General features: G+C 49.6%; 8 protein-coding genes and 2 long non-coding RNA genes across 12 annotated transcripts; 6 read left to right on the plus strand and 4 right to left on the minus strand.

The window, feature by feature from the left end:
- Window positions 1–24: 24 nt before the first annotated feature.
- Window positions 25–2,357, minus strand: LOC112345673 (pentatricopeptide repeat-containing protein At3g12770-like). Of its 2 annotated transcripts, XM_024672923.1 has the most exons (2): window positions 947–2,357; window positions 553–875 (listed from the first exon to the last, which is right to left on the minus strand). In XM_024672923.1, exons 1-2 carry the CDS (start codon window positions 2,325–2,327, stop codon window positions 655–657), a joined length of 1,602 nt encoding a protein of 533 aa, XP_024528691.1. In that variant the 5' UTR covers window positions 2,328–2,357; the 3' UTR covers window positions 553–654. The 2 variants fall into 2 exon arrangements, with proteins under 2 accessions (XP_024528690.1, XP_024528691.1); XM_024672922.1 differs by having other exon boundaries at window positions 25–2,357.
- A 259-nt stretch (window positions 2,358–2,616) lies between these two features.
- On the plus strand, window positions 2,617–6,496 carry LOC9632637 (AMP deaminase). The gene is made up of 19 exons (XM_024672913.1): window positions 2,617–3,143; window positions 3,198–3,388; window positions 3,476–3,650; window positions 3,704–3,879; window positions 3,933–3,984; window positions 4,044–4,171; window positions 4,232–4,411; window positions 4,462–4,529; window positions 4,578–4,720; window positions 4,785–4,846; window positions 4,899–5,012; window positions 5,064–5,204; window positions 5,258–5,410; window positions 5,462–5,515; window positions 5,569–5,679; window positions 5,725–5,898; window positions 5,959–6,039; window positions 6,100–6,198; window positions 6,249–6,496. The coding sequence occupies exons 1-19, from the start codon at window positions 2,735–2,737 to the stop codon at window positions 6,315–6,317; spliced, it is 2,580 nt and encodes an 859-aa protein (XP_024528681.1). The 5' UTR covers window positions 2,617–2,734; the 3' UTR covers window positions 6,318–6,496.
- A 92-nt stretch (window positions 6,497–6,588) lies between these two features.
- LOC9632638 (protein NRT1/ PTR FAMILY 3.1) lies at window positions 6,589–8,998 on the minus strand. Its single transcript, XM_002967773.2, has 5 exons — window positions 8,934–8,998; window positions 8,528–8,749; window positions 8,195–8,412; window positions 7,561–8,111; window positions 6,589–7,509 (listed from the first exon to the last, which is right to left on the minus strand). The coding sequence occupies exons 2-5, from the start codon at window positions 8,703–8,705 to the stop codon at window positions 6,609–6,611; spliced, it is 1,848 nt and encodes a 615-aa protein (XP_002967819.1). The 5' UTR covers window positions 8,706–8,749; window positions 8,934–8,998; the 3' UTR covers window positions 6,589–6,608.
- On the plus strand, window positions 8,015–8,509 carry LOC112345671. The gene is made up of 3 exons (XR_002992120.1): window positions 8,015–8,128; window positions 8,186–8,353; window positions 8,419–8,509. It is a non-coding gene; the product is annotated as an uncharacterized LOC112345671 (long non-coding RNA).
- Window positions 8,574–10,005, plus strand: LOC112345670. Its single transcript, XR_002992119.1, has 4 exons — window positions 8,574–8,665; window positions 8,729–9,333; window positions 9,405–9,549; window positions 9,611–10,005. It is a non-coding gene; the product is annotated as an uncharacterized LOC112345670 (long non-coding RNA).
- A 669-nt stretch (window positions 10,006–10,674) lies between these two features.
- Window positions 10,675–12,934, plus strand: LOC9630850. Its single transcript, XM_002967517.2, has 2 exons — window positions 10,675–12,419; window positions 12,475–12,934. The coding sequence occupies exons 1-2, from the start codon at window positions 10,724–10,726 to the stop codon at window positions 12,735–12,737; spliced, it is 1,959 nt and encodes a 652-aa protein (XP_002967563.1). The 5' UTR covers window positions 10,675–10,723; the 3' UTR covers window positions 12,738–12,934.
- Window positions 12,935–13,016: 82 nt separating this feature from the next.
- Window positions 13,017–14,963, minus strand: LOC9632639 (pentatricopeptide repeat-containing protein At4g02750). Its single transcript, XM_024672723.1, has 2 exons — window positions 14,265–14,963; window positions 13,017–14,042 (listed from the first exon to the last, which is right to left on the minus strand). The coding sequence occupies exons 1-2, from the start codon at window positions 14,961–14,963 to the stop codon at window positions 13,017–13,019; spliced, it is 1,725 nt and encodes a 574-aa protein (XP_024528491.1).
- A 239-nt stretch (window positions 14,964–15,202) lies between these two features.
- LOC9630851 (anthocyanidin 3-O-glucosyltransferase 6) lies at window positions 15,203–17,129 on the minus strand. The gene is made up of 3 exons (XM_002967775.2): window positions 16,497–17,129; window positions 16,360–16,447; window positions 15,203–16,312 (listed from the first exon to the last, which is right to left on the minus strand). The coding sequence occupies exons 1-3, from the start codon at window positions 17,042–17,044 to the stop codon at window positions 15,548–15,550; spliced, it is 1,401 nt and encodes a 466-aa protein (XP_002967821.1). The 5' UTR covers window positions 17,045–17,129; the 3' UTR covers window positions 15,203–15,547.
- A 283-nt stretch (window positions 17,130–17,412) lies between these two features.
- On the plus strand, window positions 17,413–19,694 carry LOC112345669 (pentatricopeptide repeat-containing protein At1g09410, mitochondrial-like). 2 transcript variants are annotated; one of them, XM_024672917.1, is made up of 3 exons: window positions 17,413–19,307; window positions 19,384–19,522; window positions 19,579–19,694. In XM_024672917.1, exon 1 carries the CDS (start codon window positions 18,209–18,211, stop codon window positions 19,073–19,075), a length of 867 nt encoding a protein of 288 aa, XP_024528685.1. In that variant the 5' UTR covers window positions 17,413–18,208; the 3' UTR covers window positions 19,076–19,307; window positions 19,384–19,522; window positions 19,579–19,694. The 2 variants fall into 2 exon arrangements, with proteins under 2 accessions (XP_024528685.1, XP_024528684.1); XM_024672916.1 differs by having other exon boundaries at window positions 17,413–19,522.
- Window positions 19,695–20,694: 1,000 nt separating this feature from the next.
- On the plus strand, window positions 20,695–22,799 carry LOC9630852. Its single transcript, XM_002967518.2, has 2 exons — window positions 20,695–22,390; window positions 22,447–22,799. The coding sequence occupies exons 1-2, from the start codon at window positions 20,695–20,697 to the stop codon at window positions 22,707–22,709; spliced, it is 1,959 nt and encodes a 652-aa protein (XP_002967564.1). The 3' UTR covers window positions 22,710–22,799.
- Window positions 22,800–22,831: the final 32 nt, after the last annotated feature.

Consider the following 22,831-nt stretch of genomic DNA (forward strand, 5'->3'; position numbering starts at 1 on the left):
TCCCTCGCCCTAGCCCTAGATCCGTTGGAAGCATAAAAAATATGCTTAGTTTCAAATTTAAAAACTGGCGCGTTAACGTTAGCGCCCGATTTCTACCAGTGATCGTTACAAGAGCACGCTCCATCTTTGTAAGAATGGAAGCGGCTCGCGTCCCTGCAAATTATCGCCCGCTGCTCGATCTTGGAGATCAATCCAATAGCCCTGTGGCAATCGTCGCAAACTCTCAGATTCTTGGTCACTCTGATCGTCGCGCCTGGGGCCGTGTTGATGAGCGCGCAAGCGATCGCTAGCCTCTCGCTGTGCCCGCACAAAGCGTCCTCTTTCTCCTCGCTTGAAATCCTGCTGCTGGCGTTGTTCAAGCTTCCAAAGTCTGGAACGTAGCCTTGGTCCTTCATTCTCAGCACAAGGCTGCTCAGCTTCGCCTGGATGTCGTCCCTCTGCGGATGATTCTTCTCTCCAGCAGCTAAAAAGGAGTGAACTCTTCCCGCTGGATCGACCCACCAGCTCTGTGCCGGCTCAAACTTCTTCCACGCTCGAGCTCTCGTTCTCATTCCCTCGACTCGGCTCTGCTCCTCCCACATTCCCTGGCTGCCGTAGATGCTTCCCATCAGCATATAGGCCGAGACGTCGCCCTCTTCCAGCTTAACCAGAGCCTCAAACGCGAGCTTTCCTTTCTCCAAGTTTTTCCACTTCCGGCAAGAGCTTAAAACCGTCCTCCATGTCACAGAGTCCGCTTCGAAAGGCATCGTTTTCACCATTGCCACTGCCGCGTCTAGTTCGTTTGCTCTGGCCAAGATATCCACCATGCAGGTGTAGTGCTGGATCCCGGGAGTTAAACCATAGTCGGTGCTCATCATCTCGAAGTACCGTTTTCCCTGCTTAACCAGTCCCGCGTAGCTACAGGCCGTGAGAACGGATACGAAAGTGACCGCATTTGGTTGCAAACCTTCGTCTCGCATCTTCTTGAAAAAAACGAAGGCGTTCTCTGCGTCCCCTTGCGAAGTGTATCCAGATATGATCGAAGTCCAGGCGATGGAGTTTGCTTTGCAGAGTGTGTCAAAGAAGAGCTGAGCGTCATCGACCCTCCCGCATTTGCCATATGCATCAACGATACAGTTAGCTAGAACAGCATAGCTTTCGAAACCAAACCTGTAGATATCCGCGAGGACTGCTTTGACGTACTCGACAGCCACCACGCAGCTACAGGCCTTCAGAGCGGCGAGGAAGGTCCAAGCATTCGGTGTACAGCCCCGACATTGCATGTCCTCGAAGAGATCCAAGGCCACCTTGCCTTCACCATTTTCAGCGTAGCCCAGCACCAGCGCCGTCCAGGACACCACATCGTGCAGTGGCATCTTGTCAAAAACTCTGCGAGCGTCTGCCGAGCTCCCACACTTGACGTAGAAATCCACCAGCGTGTTTGCGACGAAGTACTCCAACTCGAGACCACCTTTAGCAGCTTCGGCGTGTATAACCATTCCTCTCTCCAGTGAGCGAACTTTTACTTCACGTTTGCCCGAAAGTCGCACAGCCTCCTCTTTTGATGCCAGACTTGTGCAAGCCTTCACTGCAGCAACGTAGCTCCGAGCGTTTGGCTGACAGCCCCGAGCTTTCATCTCCTGGAATAACTCTAGAGCCGACTCTGGTTCACCATTGTCACCGTGTCCCACCATGACTGAATTCCAAGTAACGACGTCCCGCTGCTTCATACCGTCAAAAACTCTCCGGGCTTCTTTCAAGCTCCCACATTTCGCGAAAAGATCCACTGCCGCATTTGGAACAAAAATGTCGGAGTCGCAGCCGATCTCCACAGCTTGGTCGTAAATCGTGAGACCCTTCTGCAAAGATCCGATTTTTAGAGCTTTTCCACCCAGCTCCTGACCCTGTTCTTGGCTTGCGAGAGCGCTGCAAGCTTTCAGAGCCGCAACAAAAGTCCTGGCATTTGGAACGAAGCCTTTCCTTTGCATCAGTCCAAAAGAATCCAGAGCCATACCTCCATGCCCGTTGTTTGCATAGCCGAATATCAGCGAATTCCAGGAGACCACGTCTGGACGAGCCATTCTATCAAAGACCCTTTGGGCATCCACCATGCTCCCGTGCTTGGCGTACATCGAAACCAAGCTCCCGGCAACGTAAACATTCGTGTCCAGCCCTCTTCCAGCAGCATCTCTGTGAATCCTCCTCCCTATGTCCAAATCTTTGCACGATTTCAGTGCTGCCACAACCCGCGATACCTCGGATTGCCCTGCCGGAGGCGAAATGGAAAATCTCCTCACCAGAACGAAGACAATCCATCCAACACGCGCATTGGATCTCGATCGAAGCATCGATATTTATCGGTTGCTTACATTTTCGCAGCTCCAACAAAACCCTAGAAATATTTCATTCCCTCGCTAGGGTTTAAGCCAAGGATATTCTGCCACGTGGCAGATAGGGGACCGTCGGATCTCGATCGCGGCCGTACAAGTGTGCCCCATTTGCTGGCATATCGTTTTCGAAATTCGTCGCATATCTTTGAGAGACTCTCATGTTGGTTCTTCGCCTTTGCATAATTGACAAAGGTACACACTACGCACACACCACTTGCGAGTAAAAAAGGTTTACCTGCAGTGGTAGTAGCTAAAATGATAGACACTCTCTTTAAATATGCTGCTGCCTAGCTCTCTTTTTGTGTCACAGAGGAAGAGTAGTGTTTTGGATTTTACAAGCCCTAGGGTTTGGAAGGAGCTCCGCCATGGAATCCTCGGCGGACAGCAGCAAAATCCCGTCGCTCGTCTCCCTGACGGCCGCAGCGATCGTCGGCGCGAGCTTCATGGCGATATCGGCCTACTGGATGCATCAGAGATCCATGGAGCGGCTGCTGGAGCGCGGATTGGAGCGCCGGAAGCTTGGCAAGGAGGATAAGGTGAGGCGCTCGCAGTGTAGGCGATCCAAGACGGTGGTGGAGGCCAAGAGCTACGAAATTTTGGCTGTGGAGACGGGGATCGTGGCCAACGGGCTCACGAATCACTCCGATTCGAAGCTCGTCTCCTCCACCTCCCCGTCCGTGTCCGATCACGATGAGAAGATCGAAAAGGCTGCATTTGACCACAGTGCTTGCGCGATCCCTCCTGGATTGCCCAAAGTCAAGACCAAACGTGAAGGTCAGTGCTTTCCTTTCCTGTTACTGCAAATCGATCAAGTCTTTTTCTTGCTAGGCTCTTGCCAGTCTCTTCACTCTGCTAGAAGAGCTACTCCTTTGGGGAATTCCGTGATGCGCTCCTCTCCTACGGCAAGTAATGGTGCTTTTGGAAGTATGGAAGAATCAGACAATGAGAGTGATCTTGGCGAGGATGAAGTTGCTGTGGATGGTGTGACTCCCGAGCTATCGTCTCCGAGAGATAATGCCGTAAGTTTCCTTTTTTACTCCGTCAATGTTTTTTCTTTCTTTTTGCTTGCTTTCTACCAGTGATGATTTCTATGCTGTTGTAATCAGGTTGAGCCTCCCGCGGGCGCAGTTGTGAGCGACACTTCGGAGCAGCAGAAGGCCATGAATCGATCGATCAGTATCCCGGGAGAGATGCATCACGCACCGGATCCTGTTGCTGCCGACATCCTCCGAAAGGAGCCAGAACAAGAGACTTTTGTTCGCCTCAATGTGGCTCCAATCGGTTTGTTTTCGAAGGTTGATGCGAGCGTTTTTAACACTTGGTCGTTATTCTAGACGCTCCTTCGGACGAGGAAGAAGAGGTTTGCTTGATGATGCAAGAGTGCCTAGAAATGCGAGACAAGTACGTGTTTCGGGAAATGGTGCCTCCCTGGAAGAAGGGGATCTTTGACTCGTCAACACCCAAAGCAAACCCGGATCCATTTCGATACGAGCCTCAAGCTCCCAGCAAGGTTCGAAACACGATATTTTGCGTACTGTATTTGATTTTGTTTTTATTATATAGCACGTTTATCGCATGGAAAACGGAGTCGTCCATGTCTATACGGATGCTGATGGTACTTATTTTCTTACCAACTTTTCCTTGCAACTAAGGTTTTAATAACTGTGTAATCAGCCAAAGAGGAACTCTTCCCGGTTGCTGATGCTACAACCTTTTTTACTGACATGCATAGGATACTTCGAATCGTCTCACTCGGCAATGTTCGAACTCTCTGCCACCACAGGCTTCGTCTCCTAGAGCAGGTATGTTGTATAAAAGTGCTTTGGTATTATGGTTAAGTTTATTCGGTTCCCGGGATGCAGAAATTTAGTCTGCACTTGATGCTTAATGCAGATCGGGAATTCTTGGCTCAAAAGAGTGCACCACATCGTGACTTTTACAACGTTCGTAAGGTTGACACTCACGTTCATCACTCGTCGTGTATGAATCAGAAGCATCTCCTGCGTTTTATCAAGTCGAAGTTGAGAAAAGAACCTGATGAGGTGAGATTGTTATTTTCTTTTGACTTGCTAACGCCGTTTTTTGTGGACAGGTCGTTATTTTTCGTGATGGGAAGTATCTTACGTTGAAGGAAGTTTTTGAAAGTCTAGACTTGACAGGGTAATCTGCAAGTTTTCCACTCCGATTTTCTAACTCTCGTTTTCTCAGTTATGACCTCAATGTGGATCTTCTAGATGTACATGCGGACAAAAATACTTTCCATAGATTCGATAAATTTAACTTAAAATACAATCCTTGTGGGCAAAGTAGGCTCCGAGAAATATTCTTGAAGCAGGACAATCTGATTCAAGGTATGTTAATTTCTCCGCCTATTCTTTCTTCTTTTTTTCCATCATTACGCTTGCTGGTTTACAGGACGTTTTTTGGCCGAGTTGACGAAGGAAGTCTTCTCCGATCTTGCTGGCAGCAAATATCAGGTTTTTATTCGCTTACCTTCATGTGTCAATCTGAGCTTGTGTACAAATGCAGATGGCAGAATATAGGATCTCTGTTTATGGCAGAAAACAAAGCGAGTGGGATCAATTAGCAAGCTGGATTGTGAACAACGATTTGTATAGTGAGAACGTCGTCTGGCTAATCCAGGTTTGCGAATTATTCACTCGTTTGTCTTCTACATGCTTTGCGTTCATGCAGCTTCCGCGCTTGTACAATGTTTACTATGATATGGGCATTGTTACCTCTTTTCAGTCAATTCTTGACAACGTTTTTATACCGTTGTTCGAGGTCACTGTGAATCCCGATTCACATCCTCAACTCCATGTGTTTCTTAAGCAGGTATTACTTTGTGTTCATCTCGAACTAGAGCTTAATCACTGAACTTTATGCAGGTTGTCGGTTTTGACATGGTGGACGATGAAAGCAAACCCGAAAGACGGCCAACTAAGCATATGCAGACTCCCGAACAGTGGCAAATTTCTTTCAATCCAGCATACTCGTACTGGGCATATTACGTGTATGCCAATCTCTACACACTTAACAAGGTAAGCTTTTCTTAGTTTTCTCTTCAATACGTTCGAACTGTGTTATTGTAGCTACGAGAGTCGAAAGGAATGTCTACGATCAAATTTCGTCCTCACGCTGGCGAGGTATGTTCTGATGAGACTAGGCTCGCTATGCTACTCTTACCTTGCCTACCCAGGCTGGAGATGTTGACCACCTTGCCGCAGCTTTTCTCTTGACCCATAATATCGCCCATGGAAATAATCTCCGGAAGTCGCCGGGTCTACAATATTTATTTTACCTCGCTCAGGTTTGTCTTGGTATCTTTGTGGTTGGTGACTGAGTCCTGTTTCAGATCGGCTTGAGCATGTCCCCTCTGAGTAACAACTCTCTTTTTCTGGATTATCATCGAAATCCGTTTCCAATGTTTTTTGCTCGCGGGCTGAATGTTTCACTGTCGACGGATGACCCTCTACAGATACATCTTACTAAGGAACCTTTGGTTGAAGAATACAGTATTGCGGCTCAGGTTTTATTGGTTTTTGTTCTTTTGATTGTAATAACTCAGCTAACCAGTACCATCTCGCAGGTTTGGAAGCTTAGCTCTTGTGATATATGTGAGATAGCTCGGAATTCGGTTAACCAGTCTGGCTTTGATCATGGAGTGAAGGTGTACTTTTTGTTGCTATTATTGTTGCCTTGTGCCTTGACTTGTCCGAGTTAACTGCAGTGTCACTGGCTTGGGAACAACTGTCACCTTCGAGGACCTGCGGGGAATGACATTCATAAGTCAAATGTTCCTCATATGCGAATCGAATTTCGGCATGAGGTATGGAGCTGCAGAGGCTTGTGTTGTGGCAACGTCTTTCTTTCCTGCAGGTTTGGAAAGAGGAATTGAATTATGTCTTCCTTGGACAAACCAAAATTCCAAACTACGTGGATATTTGAACGAGGATAGCAGGTTTGGCTTTGCCAAGGATATCTTTAATCATTTCGGACATGAGGCCTTCCCCTGAGAGTGGTTATTGTACAGGCGTATAACTAGGACAGGAAGAGAGAGCCTTCTGGGCCTATACAACGCAAATCTTCCTTTTTTTTAAATTTATACTTTACTCTTTTCAGGTCAAGTTATCCGTGCTTTGCTTACATGATGAGCGTTTATGCGGTGACAGGTTTCCTGACCTTTTCAACCGATCAGCTCACTCTTAGCAGTTCTTGCAGAAGAGCCTACCTGGTCGGTCATTTTCTACTGTCGTCCAATTTGTCAGTGGCTACGAGCTCCAGTGCTACTTTCTCAGAATCCAGACTGTCTTCGTCGGCAATAATCGATTTGTATCTGTACCAGCGAGCGCAAAACAGGAATATGACGAAGTTTACTGCAAACAGCACGGCCTGCAGCCAGTAGAAGTAATCAAGGTGGCCTTTGTTGAGGTTGTTGCTGAGCCAGCTTACTCGTCCCCCGCGGGAGGTCTCTCTGTTAACAACAGTGACGAGGATACTGCTGAGGTAGCTACCCAGCGCAGTGATGCTCGAAAACAACGCACTGGCAAGGCTGCGGAGATGCTCTGGAAACTGATCGTAGAAGAACTCCAGATGTCCGATGGATACGAAAGACTCGGACATGCCGATAAGGATGAACTGTGGCGCCAGCCAGAAGGCAGAGAAAGGAACCGTTCGGTGGGGGTGGTCCAGGAGTCCGGCATTTAGTGCCGCCTTTCTCCGAGCTCCTTCGGCAAACGCCGCAACTACCATGGCCATTATAGAGATGAAGAGGCCGATTCCGATTCTCTGCAAGAAAGTAATGCCGCGCTCGTGGCCCGTGACTTTTCTGGCCAGCGGCATGAAGACCCGGTCGTATAGTGGAACGCAAGCGAGCAGTGTCAGGATTCCGAAGACGTGGAAAGTTGCAGGCGGTATGACGAAAGAGCGTAGGTGTCGGTCCATACTTCTGGCTTGCTGGATGGTGAAAGTGTTTTGGAGGCCGTGAGCTAGCGTGAAGACTATGCCAGTGGCCCATATAGGCGAGGTTCTTATGATGCATTTGAGCTCTTCTACCTGCTGGACGGAGCACAGCCTCCATGGCAGTGGTTTACCGTCTTCGAAGTCTTCATCGGCTGGACAGGCCGACTTGTCAAGGAACCTGGGAGAGAGAGGCGAAGTCAGACTTTTTACGAAGAGCAGAGAACGTCACCTGAATTGGTCCGTGTGTTGTAGACGAACTCCAGTTTCGGCTTCAACGTTGTAAAGGTGTGCGGGATCTTCCGGCAGGCTTAATCTGCGTTTCCGATATGCTGCGGCTACAACTTGGAGTAGCCTGATGAAGGGACTTCCATTTGGTGCAACGTGCCGGTACCATGGCGAGCCGACGAGAAAGAAGATGACGGATATGACCATAGCAACGGCAGGGATTCCGAAACCCCAGGTCCATCCGACGTGCTCCTGGACGTAGACGATGACTGTGACGGACAGAAGAATGGCGATTCCCAGGCCGAAGAAATACCAGTTGAAGAAGCTGAACGACTGCTTTCTTTGCTTCAAGTTCTTCTGATCGAACTGGTCTGCTCCAAACGCGGCAACGCAAGGCTTGATGCCTCCGGAGCCAAGCGCGAAGAACGCGAAGGAGATATAAAGGAAGGCCTTTTGAGCTGACGACGCCGGTTGACAGGCTACTTCTTTGGCAGCGTTGCAATGCGGCGGCCGGAGGGATGAGAAAGTTGCATCGATTGTGAGCATCACAATTCCCTGAAACGCGAGGACAGGTAAAACTTTCAATGATTTGGTGTACGATAAAAAAGTTCTCCTTTTCTGTGACACAGATTACTCACAATGGCATATGTTAGAGAGCCGATAATGATCGTCATGTATCGTCCCAAGTGAGCATCCGCAACGTACGCACCCAGCAGCGGAGTGATGTTGTTCAAGCCATTGAAGTTAGTCAGAGTCACAGCCGCCTGAACATTGCTCATGTTGAGCTGTTGCACGAGGTACGTTATAAGATTTACATGAAGTCCGATCATTGCCAACTTCTCGGAGATCTCATTCCCTGCAGGCACAGAAGAACAGTTTGGAGTGAGCCAACGAGACAAGTGTTTACTGTTATATTTGTGCCTGATCACGTGTTTTCTGCAGGGGCTTTGGGAAACATAACGACAACGCACCTATGATGAAGGGGTAAGTTTTCCAGCCCCCCTTGTTCCTCGTCACGGTTTTCAAGCCCTCGAGCTGCTCGTTCTCCGCGGCACTTACTTGATCAGATGGAGTTCGCCTGTTGAATCTCCTAACCACAAAGCCAAGAGGTGAGCAACATTTCCAGTACACTTGCTGGCCATGCTCCATTGTGACGTCTTCTCTCTTTTCAGATCCTTGAGGAGATTCTCGGCCTGCGCGTCAGCAACTTGTTAGTAGCGGCGGGCATTGTTTCCGTGACGACACTACACCGGGAACAGCAGAAAGAAAACACTCGGATACTCGAGACTCTCGGACTCTCTCCTCGAAACTAGAGCAGCAACATCAAACAGGCTCAAAACAAACTCAAGCTCGAGACGCAGCGAATGCAAAACTTACAGTTACCGCCAACCGTAGCGAGCACAGAACTTTAGCTCTCGACGAGGCCAACTCCACTTGGAACTATCTCTCTCGCAAAATCATCGGGACTTCCAAGCAAAATACGAATGGAGCAGGAGCCAAAGCTAAGCAAACAAGTGCACTGCTAGCTGGGCTGTGGCTGGACGAGAAACAAGAGGAAGCGACAAAAGGGAAGAGGCGGCCTGGCAAAAGCGCGAAAGACAAAAACAACCAAATGAGCCGCTACTGCGACTACGATCTGCAAGCTGAGAACGCGGCCATGAATGAGAATGGTGGGGACGCCGAGTGGGAATAGATCAACTTTAAATGCACCAGACAGGGAGCAGCCTCTCGCCGCGGCTTTCGTCCAGGAAAACTTGATCACCCACCATCGCTCAAGGTAATTATGATTCCCGATATCCGCAATTAGCCGCTAATCAATCTCTTGGCCTGTCTGTCTCGTTCGTGCAGCGGCAGCACAGCAGCACAGCAGCACAGCAGGCTTTTGTGCTCTTGTTCGGTTCGGTTTTTAATAACGCAGAGAAGAGAAGAGCCATGAACTTGCAGATACTGCGGCGTTTATAGCCTTTCTTTGAAAGCTTCACATTCGATCCAGGTTCTTTAATTTTTCTTTTAGCTTATTTGCCAGCAGCCACTCATTCGTCTCGCTCTTTCAGATTTAATGCAGCGAACCTGTGCGTCATCGCGCAAAAGCTATACGAGCTTTTCCATCGCTGGAAAGCTTTTAGCTGCACTTCCCGAAAGATTCACTCTTTCCTTGTTTCGCTGTGTACCACGCCAGGCGTCGCTCTACCTCGTGGCTACGAGTGCGTCCGTTCAATCTGGCAAGAGCATTGCTTTTCCTCTTTGGCCGACCCACGTTGATAAGGCTGCAAACGCTCTGTCCAGTTTTTCGGTGGCCGTAAAGGAATCTTCTGGTCATGGCCGGTCAAAGTAATATGGTTGACCAGATTGTGGATGGTCAACGCCATATGCTCGCTAGTTATCTAATTAATTGCACCGTACAAATTGTATGTCTCCCAGCTTGGTTTTGATTGATTTGATTTCCAAACTCGCATTGTCTTCTCTTTCATCCAGATGCTGTTACTGATTCGCATCATGCACTTCTAGCAGGCGTTCTAGTAAGTTATTGTGAACATATAAAAACTTATCTCTAATAAATTTTCACTAATGTTGGAAGCTGCAAAAAGATTCGCTGGGTTTTAGCTGTAGGCATGCGCCCTCATACATTGACTAATTGTTACCAAGGCGGCATCTTTTTCATCCTCGGTCCAAATCTCGTGCATTATATTCAAGGTCTTCCCCGGCCTGGTCTCTTCGTGCGTCCAATGTTCTTAATATAACTAATGCTTGCACAAATTCTCCTGAATATCAGAGGAGACTTTGGGAAGAATTCTTTTCCTTCTGTGATACCATGTGAACGTTCACAAAGAAAAAGGCTTCTGGAAAATCCGTGCTCTTAAGCTCGTTTGTAGACAAGGATTTGCCAGAAGAACCATTGGTCTTTTAAGGGAATGGGAAGCATCCACAACACTTTCGCCTCCAACTTGTAGTATGAAAACAAAAAGATGCCTTTACTTCACATGCTTTTGTCCTAGTCTGAAGCAAGTAAAAGTGGGACAAAAGCATGTGAAGGCCTGATGCCACATCATCGTCAGGTAAGCGGAGAGAGAGTGAATCAGGATGGTGTTTAACGGGAGGCGTCGGTCCTGGGCATGGCTTATATATGGCTGCAGTTGTGCGGCTGAATCATAGGATTATAACCTATAATGGCTCAGGCAGAGAATGTAGGCAGTAGTAGCTTCTGCAATTGGCTTCACCCCTCTCTGACAGGTATTCTCTTCTCGCTGCTTCTGCCCACAGCAACACTACTCCTGCTTCTCGCGCATTCTTGTCATGGATCCGACGATGAGCATTTCTACCTCGACCTCCCATCCAGAGAAGGTTTTGCATGCCCCGAAGTAAACAGCTTTGTAAACGAATTCGATCCGTTCTACAGATGGTCTCTGCGTTCTTCCCTTGCCAGTGTCCTCTCCACGACAAGTCGCATCGACATTGAGCTCGCCAATTCCGCCTACCAGCAAGCTAGTGCATGGAGAGTGATCAGCAACTGGACGAGTGATGAGGGAGCCAACAAGCTGTACGCCTCGGCCGATCCTCACATTGCAGGTGGTCACATGAAGCAGCACCGGCGCAACTGGCAATGGAGAATGCGAGTGGACTGGGGCATCAGCATCCGCATGTGCCTATCCACTGGTAATGACCACAGCAATCGGTCATGCCTCTGGACTACTCCCATCCTTCAGATGGAAAGAGAAGCGGATCTCAGCCTGCTCTTTATTGCTGTACCTTACAGGGCTGCAACTGCACCCAGCATTGAACCAGATCTGAACAACATGCCGCGTAGCACATCAGGATTCTACCTTTCCAACTACGCCAGCAATGCAAGGACGGACTTCACCAAGTACCAGAAGATCAACACCTCCAGCCACTATTATCTCACGAACACTAAGGATGTACCAAAGTGTCGGTTTGCCCCATCTTACTACAGCAACGACGCCACAGCATACCTCGGGTTTCCCAGCCTCCAATGCGGCTGCTCCAATTCCTCCACCAGGGTATGTGTCGTGGTCACCAGGAACATGGACACCAGCAGCTGGGGATTGTTCGACTATCGTTCCTCCTGCGATTTGCTGACGTCTTACTGGGCTTGGAACACCGGTGGAAACACTTGGCTTGTTCTTACCGTACACAACACCTCATCTGACAAGCCTCTACCATTTCTTGCAACCTTTAAGGGGAATACCTCTTTCGGGTCCTCCCTCACTTGGGTTACAGCGAATGACTTCCAGGCCATGGCGAACACAACAGTCTGTGTGGAAGCATTGATGCAGCAAACACCGGTGCCATCCAGTGTGGAGGTTCAGAACAGGTGCAGTACTGATCAGCTGGTATTAAGCACTCAAGATGGTGAGTACTACCTCAACAAGATGAGACGGTTCCTCTGGGCTCCCACTCCCCCCCAGAACAAGATCAGTACACCCTGTTTCGGAGATCTGCCTATGGGACAGCTCGAGTTCAAGGACAAGCTATGTGTGACAAAGCTGGACACTACTACCAGCACAGAGATTAAACTGATGGTCGAATCCATGTTACAGCTCAGAGACGTTAAGTTCAAGCAGAAGAAGCTGTGGAATGATGGATCAAACAACAGACACGAAGTCTATGGCGGGATTTTGTCAGCGATTGTGTCCTTCGTGGGAACATGTTTCTTGGCAACGAGTAACAAGTTGCAGGATATTGAAGAGTCCTTTGAGAAATTCTGGCATCATGGTGGCGCCGTTGGGGACTCCAACACCGACGGCCAGGCTGCTCAGTCAAGCAAGGGATCAGTTTTTTCAAGCCAGGACCCCATCTTTTGGTTTAAGTTCCTTTATAGGACGCTCCTCGTACTCGCTTTTGCAGGTAATTTGACCTCTTCTTGCCACAAGTTGATTCACTAAGTTCATATTTTGTGCAGTTTTACTGTCATATACAGCATATAGTAGCGTGCAAAGTGTAAAGAAGGACCGGGACATCTTGCAAGCGCAAACAGTACCTCAGGTCCTCAGTGATGGTACCGTGGTGTTGCTCACCACCACAGCTACGTACGAGGTGAAACCCTTGTGGGCCAGCTTCTATGTTATTTCTGTTCTTACGGCGCTGGCTGTGATAATCACACTGGTCGTTACATGGCGTCAACTTAAAACACTGCCGGCGAAAGAGAGCAGTGAAATGGAATGATTCACTAATCATAACCGTCTTTGAAGATTTTGGTGTCACTAAGTTCTGCCGGCTAATTGCCCCAAGATAAAGGAGAAAGCGATCAAGCCTACTATGACCAGACGGTCAATGGATGTCAACACTGTTCTGGTCTTACGGTGCTGGTTGTGATAATTACAGTGGTCATTGGAGGTAAAAAAGATCAGAATATTACCGTCTTTGCATCACTAAGGGCTAACTAAAGTTGACCAGTGCAATAAAGGTCTGACCAGTCAGCAGGGTGGCAATGGCGGTCAACGGTCAAGGAACGTCAATCATCTTTTGAAGAATACTGTCCAGCTTACCAGAAGCAAACCGGCGCCCTTGATAAACACAAGCCGAATCATCGTCTTCCATCTCCAGTCCTCCCAAAACCTTGGCAACCCCGCGATCAATCGGCAACCCCGCGGCAGCAAACACATTGGACAGCACCACGTACGTGGCCGAGTCTTCTGGGAAGAGCGCCATGGCGGCCTCGCCCACCCTCTCGGCGCACTCCACGTCCCTGTACACCGCACACGCCCCCAGCACGGACTTGCACGCCACCAGGTCGGGCTCGAACGGCATCCCGCGCAGCAGCTCCTCGGCCCCGGCCACCTCACCGGACCGCCCCAGCGTGTCGAGCATCACTCCAAAGTGCTCGCAGCTCGGCCAGATCCCAAAGTCCGCCACCATCATCTGGAACTTCTCCACGCCCCGCCTCACCGATCCGGTGTGCGTCGCCGCCACCAAGATCCCCGTGAAGGTGATGTCGTCCGGGGTGACGCCCTCCAAGTTGAGCTCCCGGAAGAACTCCTCGGCCTCGGGGCCGTGGCCGTTCGCGGCATACATGACGATGAGCGCGTTCCAGGAGACGATGTCGGTCTTCTCCGGGGTGGCGTCGAAGATAGCCTTCGCCTTTGCGAGATGCCCGTGCTGTGCGTACGCGACGAACATCGCGTTCCAAGAGATGAGGCTCCGCTCGGGCATCGAGAAGAACATCGCCTCCGCCTCGGCGAGCTGGAAGTTCTGCGAGTAGGCCACCATCATGGTCGTCCAGGAGATCACGTTACACCAGGGCATTCGATCCAGCGCTGCCTTAGCGCGATCCAGCCGCCGGCTCTGTGTGTAGGCGTGGATCATCGCGTTCCAGGAGACGAGGTTCTTCTCTGGGATCCGATCAAACTCGAGCTTCGCCTGGTCGATCTCGCCGTGCGCGACGTAGCTCCGGCACAGGATGTTCCACGCCACTACATCCTTCACGGGCATCGATTCGAAGCACCGCCGAGCATCTTCCAGATGCCCGTTCTGGGCAAATGCCGTCGCCATGGCCGTCCACGAGACAACGTCGCGGTGCGCCACCTTCTGAAAGATCTCTTTCGCCTTGTCGATCATCAGGGCCACTCCATAAGCAGTGATAAGGGCATTCCACGAAACGATATTCCTGGTTCCCATTCGATCAAACAGATCCTTTCCTTCCACAAGACGCCCGTTCTGGGCATACCCCTGGATCATCGCGGTCCACGAGACGAGATCTCTCTCCGGCATCGTATCAAACAATTCCTTGGCGTGAAAGAGATCTCCACTCTCGGCAGTGGTCGCGACCATGGAATTCCACGACAATCGGCTCCTCGCGGGCATTCTCTCGAAGAACGTGTTCGCAATATCCAAATGCCCCTTTTGGGCAAGTGTTGTCACCATTGTGTTCCAGGACGCAAGATCCCGCTGCTCCATCGCCAGGAACATCGCCCTGGAGCGATCGAGGTACCCATTCCTGGCATATATCGCGACCATCGCGTTAGAGAGCACCACATCCCCGTCGACGATGGATTCGAACAGGGATTTGGCCCTCTCCAGATCGCCATTGCGCGCGTAGGCGACGATCATCGTCGTCCAGTGGACGGCGCTGCGCTGCGGGGTCCTGGTGAAGAGGAGCTCCACCTCGTCGATCCGGCCGCTGGCGGCGGACGCCGCGATGGCGATGCCCCAGGAGAACTCGTTCTTGTGCTGGATCGCGTGGAATGCCCGGCGCGATTCCTCGGCGAGCCCGAGGCGGCCATACATCTGGACCACCGCATTGGCCACGAATCGATCGGCGCCATAGCCACTGGCGATGATCTGTGCGTGGATCTTCCTGCCCACCGCGGCGTCGCCGGAATCCCCAGCCGCGCGGAGCGATTGGACGAAACGCTGGCATTCCACAAATTTGCCCTTGTCAATGCAGGGCATTTGCTAGGAATATATTTCAAGCATCATCATCTTTTCAGTTTCCTCTCTTCTGCTAATGTTTCTTTTCAGCTTGCAAAGATCTGATGCTGGAATATCAACAAGAATAACCTTTTTGCCAGTTTTCTTTTCCAGTTTTTTTCACGGGATGTTCCAGTTCGTAACAAGCCAGCAAAGTCTTTGTCACGTCTAAGCTTTTGGGTCCGTAGCCTACGCCAAGACAACTTCTGGCAACCCGAAGATGATCACGCAAACTCACATTGCAGTCTCTCTCCGGGTGGAATACAGCGAATGCATCAAAGAAAAGCAGAAGCTGTGGCTTCTACCTTGGATCCTAAACTGCCAAAGCATGGGAAGGAATCCTTTCTGCAAAGATGCAGTGCTTGTCCTGCGTAGCAGCTCCGATCCACTCGCGTGAACAATCGCGCTTCCACCCTTATACACTTCACACGGATTTACAAACACCACCACCTCAAACCACATAGAGTTCAGTAATCTCTTCTTACTACTATGTCCTTCTGGGTCGATATCCGCAAGACGCTGCCATCTTTTTCTCCGGAGTCCTGACAGATGTGGAGGAGACGCTATTACCCAGCCAACGAGCTGATGAACTCTGCCAAGTTATGCCCTGAGCTGCCCGGCTGGGTGGAGAGTGCAGCCTGTCGGACCAGCTTCCTCCTTTGCTTGGCACGGTTCCTGAGCTCTTGGTCCTCCATTACAGCACGCAAGCCTCGCTCGACGTCATCTGCGGACGGCACACCATCCACCCCAATATCCACCGCAATTTTGTACTCGTCCACAAGGTGCCTGCAGGTTGGGAGCTGGTCACCTAAGAACGGCCAGGCCAGAATGGGAACACCAGCCAGCAGAATACACTCCACCACGGAACTCCACCCGCAGTGTGAAACTAATGCACCAATGGCCGGATGAGAGAGAACCAGCTGCTGAGGCACCCAACCTGTAAGGATTTTCCCCCTACCGGAGGTTCGCTCCGCAAAGTTTGGAGGTAGCACGCGGTTCAGGTAGGCGGTCGGCTCCTCGTTCCTGGGACTTGGAAGCGACCAGAGGAATCTAAAGCCGGACGATTCGAGTCCGTGTGCCAGCTCTCGAATCATCTCGTCGCCCAAGACTATAAAGCTGCCGAAGCATATGAGGACCAGCGACGCCGTGGGTTGCTTGTCCAGCCATGAGACAAGCGCCGTGGAATCCTCGCTGTTCTTGCCGATTGAGACCGCTGTTCCTCGAATGTCTTCTTGAGAGGGTCGATCATCCTGGAGGTAGGAAGATGGATACAGAGGTCCTATGGGAATGCACCGTATCTCGGGGTACTCGCAATGTAAAGCATCCAATATCTGCACGGACACGTGAGAAATCACCCTCCACTAAATGCCCGTCTTACTGGTCCTTCAAGCTCTTCGGAAGTATTCAGTAGTATCCCGTTGGAGTGGACAAAATGCTTGGCTACGCCTTCTTTACCCAAGTAGAATCTGTGAACAAAGATCACGGAAACAAACAGAAACATAGAAAGAATGATACCCATGGGATTTGACGACAACGTCCAAAGGTAGCTCAGCCCATCGAAGAGGTGGAAGTCCGGGAACATGAACTACGCTCTGCATGTCTTGGTCCACATTCCCGCTTCGGCTGGGGCCGTGGAAGGAGAGCATGACAGCGAGATGCGCCGAAGCACCTGTGTAGAGGATATACTTTGGGATGCCTCTCTCCTCAACAGTTTGACTTGCCCAGAACATCACCATTCGATCGAGAACCACCGCTTTGGGGCGCAGCACATCGAGGTGTTTCCGGAGCGAGTCAGGCAGGGCAGTGGGAAAACGGGATGATGGCAAAAGGTCGGGACGAGACTTGCGAACTCCAGGGAAAATGAAAGCCGGTCGAGGGGAAGGAATGGACTCCATGAGAGCGCGCATGTCAATGTTTGCTATGTCCGTGGTCATTCCAGATGGGTTCAGCCACGGCAGTAGCACCGTAACACGGCAGCCCTGAGAAGCGAGCTTCTTTGCAAAGAGCATACCTGTGTTGAAGTGACCACCGCCTTGAACCGTAACCAAAACGATGTCGGCCATTCTCGACCTTGTCGGCCTTATCTTAACCAAGCGCTCTTGTTCTATTGCAACTCCAGACTCCTGTAAGACTCATTTTGATGAACTTGACTTGTTGTTAACCAAGGGTTTCGTCTAGCACTATTTTCATGCTTTGTTTTTTTTTCCACGTGGCCAGTTCAGCGGTCGAACGAATATGCCAACACAATGAACAGTTAGATCTCTGATTCGCAGGCTAGAGAGATTCGAGCGCGGCCGCTCTAGCGGCTGGCGTGATAGTGTTTTATTTCGGCCGCCAAAAAGCCATTTGGAATGGCTTTTTGGCAAAGAAAAAGCCATTTCAAATGGCTTTTGTCGACTCGAAGCAGGGAAGAACGCTGTCACCAAAGTAAAACCTCTCCTGCTTTGCAAGTCCGGGTGAGCCAAAAGATCGAAAAGAAAAGAGAAACAAGCAAACCTGGAGAGCGTGGATGTCAAGACTCGTCGGACCACCCCTGGAGATTGGAATGTTGGAGAGTGAAGGCCGATGTCACCCTCGTCTTCCATGCGCTCCAACGTTCCAGTCGGGAAGAACGGCACCACGACCGTGAAGGAAGCGATGAACATCCTGGGAAGAGCGTAGATCACCAAGAGCTCTCAAAGATCACGGCGGGAGAGCTGAACGGCGCAAGGAATGCAACGTGCTGGCCACGGATCCCAGCACGAACAAGTTTGGAAATCCATCCTCGAATGCGGTGAAAGAAAAAAGAGATCGATTGCTCAAACCCACTCACATCCATTTGAGCTCGATGGAAACTGTCTCGGCAGCGACCCCTCCGTGCCACATCCTCGTACTCGTTGCAATATGTCGAGGAGATTAGTTCGAGATTAGTTCCAGCACGGAGGCAGCCGCGCAGAGACTTTTCGATTGTATGCCCGAAAAAACTATAGTCTCGTGGAACGCGATGGTCTCTGCGTATGCCGCGCAGGGAGACACTAGCATTGCGAAGCTTTTGTTTGGCAAGATGCCCCAATGGGACGTGGCTTCTTTCAACGCAATGTTGACTGTTTGAACAAGAGGACTACGTTTTGGAATTGCGAAGATTTTTCAACGCTCTTCCGGAAGCCAATTTTGTCTCTTGGACTATCGTCTTAACAGCATATGCCCGCATTGGGCATCTTTGTGAGTGTAAGTTCCTCTTCGATGCGATGCCACAGAGAGATATAGTGGCATATAACGTAATGCTCTCGGCATTTTCCCAGCACAGTACTGGGAAAGATTCCAAAGCCTTATTTGATACCATGCCACAGTGGGATATGCTTTCCTGGACATCACTTTTAAACGCATATATCCAAGAAGGGCATATTGATCGAGCCAAACGTACATACGACACAATGCCAATGCAGGATACAGTATCATGTACTGTTATGCTCACGTTTCTCTCTACGTATGGTGCCATAGTCGATGCTAGGGTGGCCTATGAATCTTTGCCATGCAAGGATTTAGTTTCACAAAACGCAATGCTATCGGCGTATGCCTCAAAAGGGTACCTTGAAAAAGCTCGATTTTTGTTTGACTCCATGCCACAAGACCTTGTTTCTTGTACTAACATGCTCATTTCGTATGCCCAAGTCGGTCATCTTAACGACGCAAAACTTGTTTTCATTTCCATGCCGGAGCATGACGTAGTATCTCGGACCGTCATGCTCATCGCATATGCCGTGAATGGGCATGTTTTAGAAGCCAAGAAAGTGTTCGATTTGATGCTAGAGAGAGATCTCACCGTGTGGAGCGTTATGCTGGCTGCGTATGCCTACACCGGCCACTCCTTTGAAGCCCGCCACCTTTTCCAAACCATAAATTTCATTGAAGCAGCTGGTGAATCCTGCTTTGCCCCCATTTTGATTTCCCTGGGACATGTTGGTGGACTCGACGCCGTGCTTCGTGTCGTTGCAAGGGGACTTCGCGTTAAAGCCTACCAAGCAACACTACGCGTGCATGGTAGACCTCATTGCCAAGGCAGGGCATCTGGAAGTTGCCGAGCTTCTCTTGGAAACCATGCCGTTTGTACCTGATGCTGTAGATTGGATGTCCCTGACAAAAGGGAATAGACGGCCTGGCAAAAGCGCGAAAGACAAAAACAACCAAATGAGCCGCGACTACGATCTGCAAGCTGAGAACGCGGCCATGAATGAGAATGGTGGTGACGCCGAATGGGAATAGATCAACTTTAAATGCACCAGACAGGGAGCAGCCTCTCGCCGCGGCTTTCGTCCAGGAAAACTTGATCACCCGCCATCGCTCAAGGTAATTATGATTCCCGATATCCGCAATTAGCGCTAATCAATCTCTTGGCCTGTCTGTCTCGTTCGTGCCGCGGCAGCACAGCAGCACAACAGCACAGCAGGCTTTTGTGCTCTTGTTCGGTTCGGTTTTTAATAACGCAGAGAAGAGAAGAGCCATGAACTTGCAGATACTGCGGGGTTTATAGCCTTTCTTTGAAAGCTTCACATTCGATCCAGGTTCTTTAGTTTTTCTTTGAACTTATTCGCCAGCACCCACTCATTCGCTCTTTCAGATTTAATGCAGCGGACCTGTGCGTCATCGAGCAAAAGCTATACGAGCTTTTCCATCGCTGGAAAGCTTTTAGCTGCACTTCCCGAAAGATTCACTCTTTCCTTGTTTCGCTGTATACCACGCCAGGCGTCGCTCTACCTCGTGGCTACGAGTGCGTCCGTTCAATCTGGCAAGAGCATTGCTTTTCCTCTTTGGCCGACCCACGTTGATAAGGCTGCAAACGCTCTGTCCAGTTTTTCGGTGGGCGTAAAGGAATCTTCTGGGTCAAAGTAATATGGTTGACCAGATTATGGATGGTCAACGCCATATGCTCGCTAGTTATATAATTAATTGTACCGTACAAATTGTATGTCTGGTTTTGATTGATTTGATTTCCAAACTCGCATTGTCTTCTCTTTCATCCAGATGCTGTTACTGATTCGCATCATGCAGTTCAAGCATGCGTTCTAGTAAGTTATTGCGAACAGATAAAAACTTATCTCTAATAAATTTTCACTAATGTTGGAAGCTGCAAAAAAGATTCGCTGGGTTTTAGCTGTAGGCATGCGTTCAGCAAACCTGTTGTGCGTGCTCAGATCTTTAGATCGTGTTAAAGTTCGCGGAAAAATAGTTGCCTCATACATTGACTAATTGTTACCAAGGCGGCATCTTTTTCATCCTCGGTCCAAATCTCGTGCATTATACTCAAGGTCTTACCCAGCCTCAGCTAGCGTTGGTTGACAAAGAAGATTAATAATGATAACCGAAACTTGTCAACTCGTGTATGCATATAATTTGTCACTTCGTGCGTCCAATGTTCTTAATATAAGTAATGCTTGCATACAGGTTAACATCACCAGCCATTGACAAATTCTCCTGAATATCAGAGGAGACTTTGGGAAGAATTCTTTTCTTTCTATGATGCCATGTGAACATTCATAAAGAAAGAGGTTTATGGAAGATCCGTGCTCTTAAGCTCGTTTGTAGACAAGGAAGCATTGGATCTTTAAAGGAATAGGAAGCATCCACAACACTTTCGCCTTCAACTTGTAGTATGAAAACAAAAAAGCACGTAAAACGAATGTCCTCATATCCTTATATATGGCTGCAGTTGTGAATCATAGGATTATAAGCTATAATGGCTCAGGCAGAGAATGTAGGCAGTAGTAGCTTCTGCAATTGGCTTCACCCCTCTCTGACAAGTATTCTCTTCTCGCTGCTTCTGCCCACAGCAACACTACTCCTGCTTCTCGCGCATTCTTGTCATGGATCCGACGATGAGCATTTCTACCTCGACCTCCCGTCCAGAGAAGGTTTTGCATGCCCCGAAGTAAACAGCTTTGTAAACGAATTCGATCCGTTCTACAGATGGTCTCTGCGTTCTTCCCTTGCCAGTGTCCTGTCCACGACAAGTGGCATCGACATTGAACTCGCCAATTCCGCCTACCAGCAAGCTAGTGCATGGAGAGTGATCAGCAACTGGACGAGTGATGAGGGAGCCAACAAGCTGTATGCCTCGGCCGAGCCCCACGTTGCAGGTGGTCACATGAAGCAGCACCGGCACAACTGGCAATGGAGAATGCGAGTGGACTGGGGCATCAGCATCCGCATGTGCCTATCCACTGGTAATGACCAGAGCAATCGGTCGTGCCTCTGGACTACTCCCATCCTTCAGAAGGAAAGCGAAGCGGATCTCAGCCTGCTCTTTATTGCTGTACCTTACAGGGCTGCAACTGCACCCAGCATTGAACCAGATCTGAACAACATGCCGCGTAGCACATCAGGATTCTACCTTTCCAACTACGCCAGCAGTGCAAGGACGGACTTCACCAAGTACCAGAAGCTCAACACCTCCAGCCACTATTATCTTACGAACACTAAGGATGTACCAAAGTGTCGGTTTGCACCGTCTTACTACAGCAACGACGCCACAGCATACCTCGGGTTTCCCAGCCTCCAATGCGGCTGCTCTAATTCCTCCACCAGGGTATGTGTCGTGGTCACCAGGAACATGGACACCAACAGCTGGGGATTGTTCGACTATCGTTCCTCCTGCGATTTGCTGACGTCTTACTGGGCTTGGAACACCGGTGGAAACACTTGGCTTGTTCTTACCGTACACAACACCTCATCTGACAAGCCTCTACCATTTCTTGCAACCTTTAAGGGGAATACCTCTCTCGGGTCCTCCCTCACTGGGGTTACAGCGAATGACTTCCAGGCCATGGCGAACACAACAGTCTGTGTGGAAGCATTGATGCAGCAAATACCGGTGCCATCCAGTGTGGAGGTTCAGAACAGGTGCAGTACTGATCAGCTGGTATTAAGCACTCAAGATAGTGAGTACTATCTCAACAAGATGAGACGGTTCCTCTGGGCTCCCACTCCCCCCCAGAACAAGATCAGTGCACCCTGTTTCGGAGATCTGCCTATGGGACAGCTCGAGTTCAAGGACAAGCTATGTGTGACCAAGCTGGACACTGCTATCAGCACAGAGATTAAACTGATGGTCGAATCCATGTTACAGCTCAGAGATGTTAAGTTCAAGCAGAACAAGCTGTGGAATGATGGATCAAACAACAGACACGAAGTCTATGGCGGGATTTTGTCAGCGATTGTGTCCTTTGTGGGAACATGTTTATTGGCAACGAGTACCAAGTTGCAGGATATTGAAGAGTCCTTTGAGAAATTCTGGCACCGTGGTGGCGCCGTTGGGGACACCAACACCGACGGCCAGGCTGTTCAGTCGAGCAAGGGATCAGTTTTTTCAAGCCAGGACCCCATCTTTTGGTTTAAGTTCCTTTATAGGACACTCCTCGTACTCGGTTTTGCAGGTAATTTGAACCTCTTCTTGCCACAAGTTGATTCACTAAGCTCACATTTTGTGCAGTTTTACTGTCATATACAGCATATAGTAGCGTGCAAAGTGTAAAGAAGGACCGGGACATCTTGCAAGCGCAAACAGTACCTCAGGTCCTTAGTGATGGTACCGTGGTGTTGCTCACCACCACAGCTACGTACGAGGTGAAACCCTTGTGGGCCAGCTTCTACGTTATTTCTGTTCTTACGGTGCTGGCTGTGATAATCACACTGGTCATTACATGGCATAAACTTAAAACGATGCCGGTGAAAGAGAGCAGTGAAAGGGAGTGATTAGGTAATTGTCTTTGAAGATTTTGGTGTCACTAAGTTCTGTTGGCTAATTGCGCCACTGGCTGTGATAATTACAGTGGTCATTGAAGGTAAAAAAGATACCGTCTTTGCATCAATAAGGG

The sequence above is a fragment of the Selaginella moellendorffii genome, unplaced genomic scaffold, assembly GCF_000143415.4.
Source record: "Selaginella moellendorffii unplaced genomic scaffold, v1.0 SELMOscaffold_9, whole genome shotgun sequence".
NCBI classification, from domain to species: Eukaryota; Viridiplantae; Streptophyta; class Lycopodiopsida; order Selaginellales; family Selaginellaceae; genus Selaginella; species Selaginella moellendorffii.

Excerpts from the sequence above, each read along its gene's own strand:
- LOC9632639 (XM_024672723.1), bottom strand. The coding sequence starts at position 14,963 with ATGCCCTGCATTGACAAGGGCAAATTTGTGGAATGCCAGCGTTTCGTC. Across the intron at positions 14,043-14,264 it reads CGATGCCGGAGAGAGATCTC|AACGGGCATCTGGAAGATGC; the intron begins GTCTCGTGGACC and ends GCATTTGCCCAG.
- LOC9632638 (XM_002967773.2), bottom strand. The coding sequence starts at position 8,705 with ATGGAGCATGGCCAGCAAGTGTACTGGAAATGTTGCTCACCTCTTGGC. Across the intron at positions 8,413-8,527 it reads AACTTACCCCTTCATCATAG|GGAATGAGATCTCCGAGAAG; the intron begins GTGCGTTGTCGT and ends CTGTGCCTGCAG. Across the intron at positions 7,510-7,560 it reads CAACACACGGACCAATTCAG|GTTCCTTGACAAGTCGGCCT; the intron begins GTGACGTTCTCT and ends TCTCTCTCCCAG.
- LOC9630851 (XM_002967775.2), bottom strand. The coding sequence starts at position 17,044 with ATGGCCGACATCGTTTTGGTTACGGTTCAAGGCGGTGGTCACTTCAAC. Across the intron at positions 16,448-16,496 it reads GTTGTCGTCAAATCCCATGG|ATTCTACTTGGGTAAAGAAG; the intron begins GTATCATTCTTT and ends CTTTGTTCACAG. Across the intron at positions 16,313-16,359 it reads CCGAAGAGCTTGAAGGACCA|ATATTGGATGCTTTACATTG; the intron begins GTAAGACGGGCA and ends GTGTCCGTGCAG.
- LOC9630850 (XM_002967517.2), top strand. The coding sequence starts at position 10,724 with ATGGCTCAGGCAGAGAATGTAGGCAGTAGTAGCTTCTGCAATTGGCTT. Across the intron at positions 12,420-12,474 it reads CCTCGTACTCGCTTTTGCAG|TTTTACTGTCATATACAGCA; the intron begins GTAATTTGACCT and ends TATTTTGTGCAG.
- LOC9632637 (XM_024672913.1), top strand. The coding sequence starts at position 2,735 with ATGGAATCCTCGGCGGACAGCAGCAAAATCCCGTCGCTCGTCTCCCTG. Across the intron at positions 4,530-4,577 it reads GAAAGTCTAGACTTGACAGG|TTATGACCTCAATGTGGATC; the intron begins GTAATCTGCAAG and ends TCGTTTTCTCAG. Across the intron at positions 5,013-5,063 it reads ACGTCGTCTGGCTAATCCAG|CTTCCGCGCTTGTACAATGT; the intron begins GTTTGCGAATTA and ends GCGTTCATGCAG.
- LOC112345669 (XM_024672916.1), top strand. The coding sequence starts at position 18,209 with ATGCCACAGAGAGATATAGTGGCATATAACGTAATGCTCTCGGCATTT.
- LOC9630852 (XM_002967518.2), top strand. The coding sequence starts at position 20,695 with ATGGCTCAGGCAGAGAATGTAGGCAGTAGTAGCTTCTGCAATTGGCTT. Across the intron at positions 22,391-22,446 it reads CCTCGTACTCGGTTTTGCAG|TTTTACTGTCATATACAGCA; the intron begins GTAATTTGAACC and ends CATTTTGTGCAG.
- LOC112345673 (XM_024672922.1), bottom strand. The coding sequence starts at position 2,327 with ATGCTTCGATCGAGATCCAATGCGCGTGTTGGATGGATTGTCTTCGTT.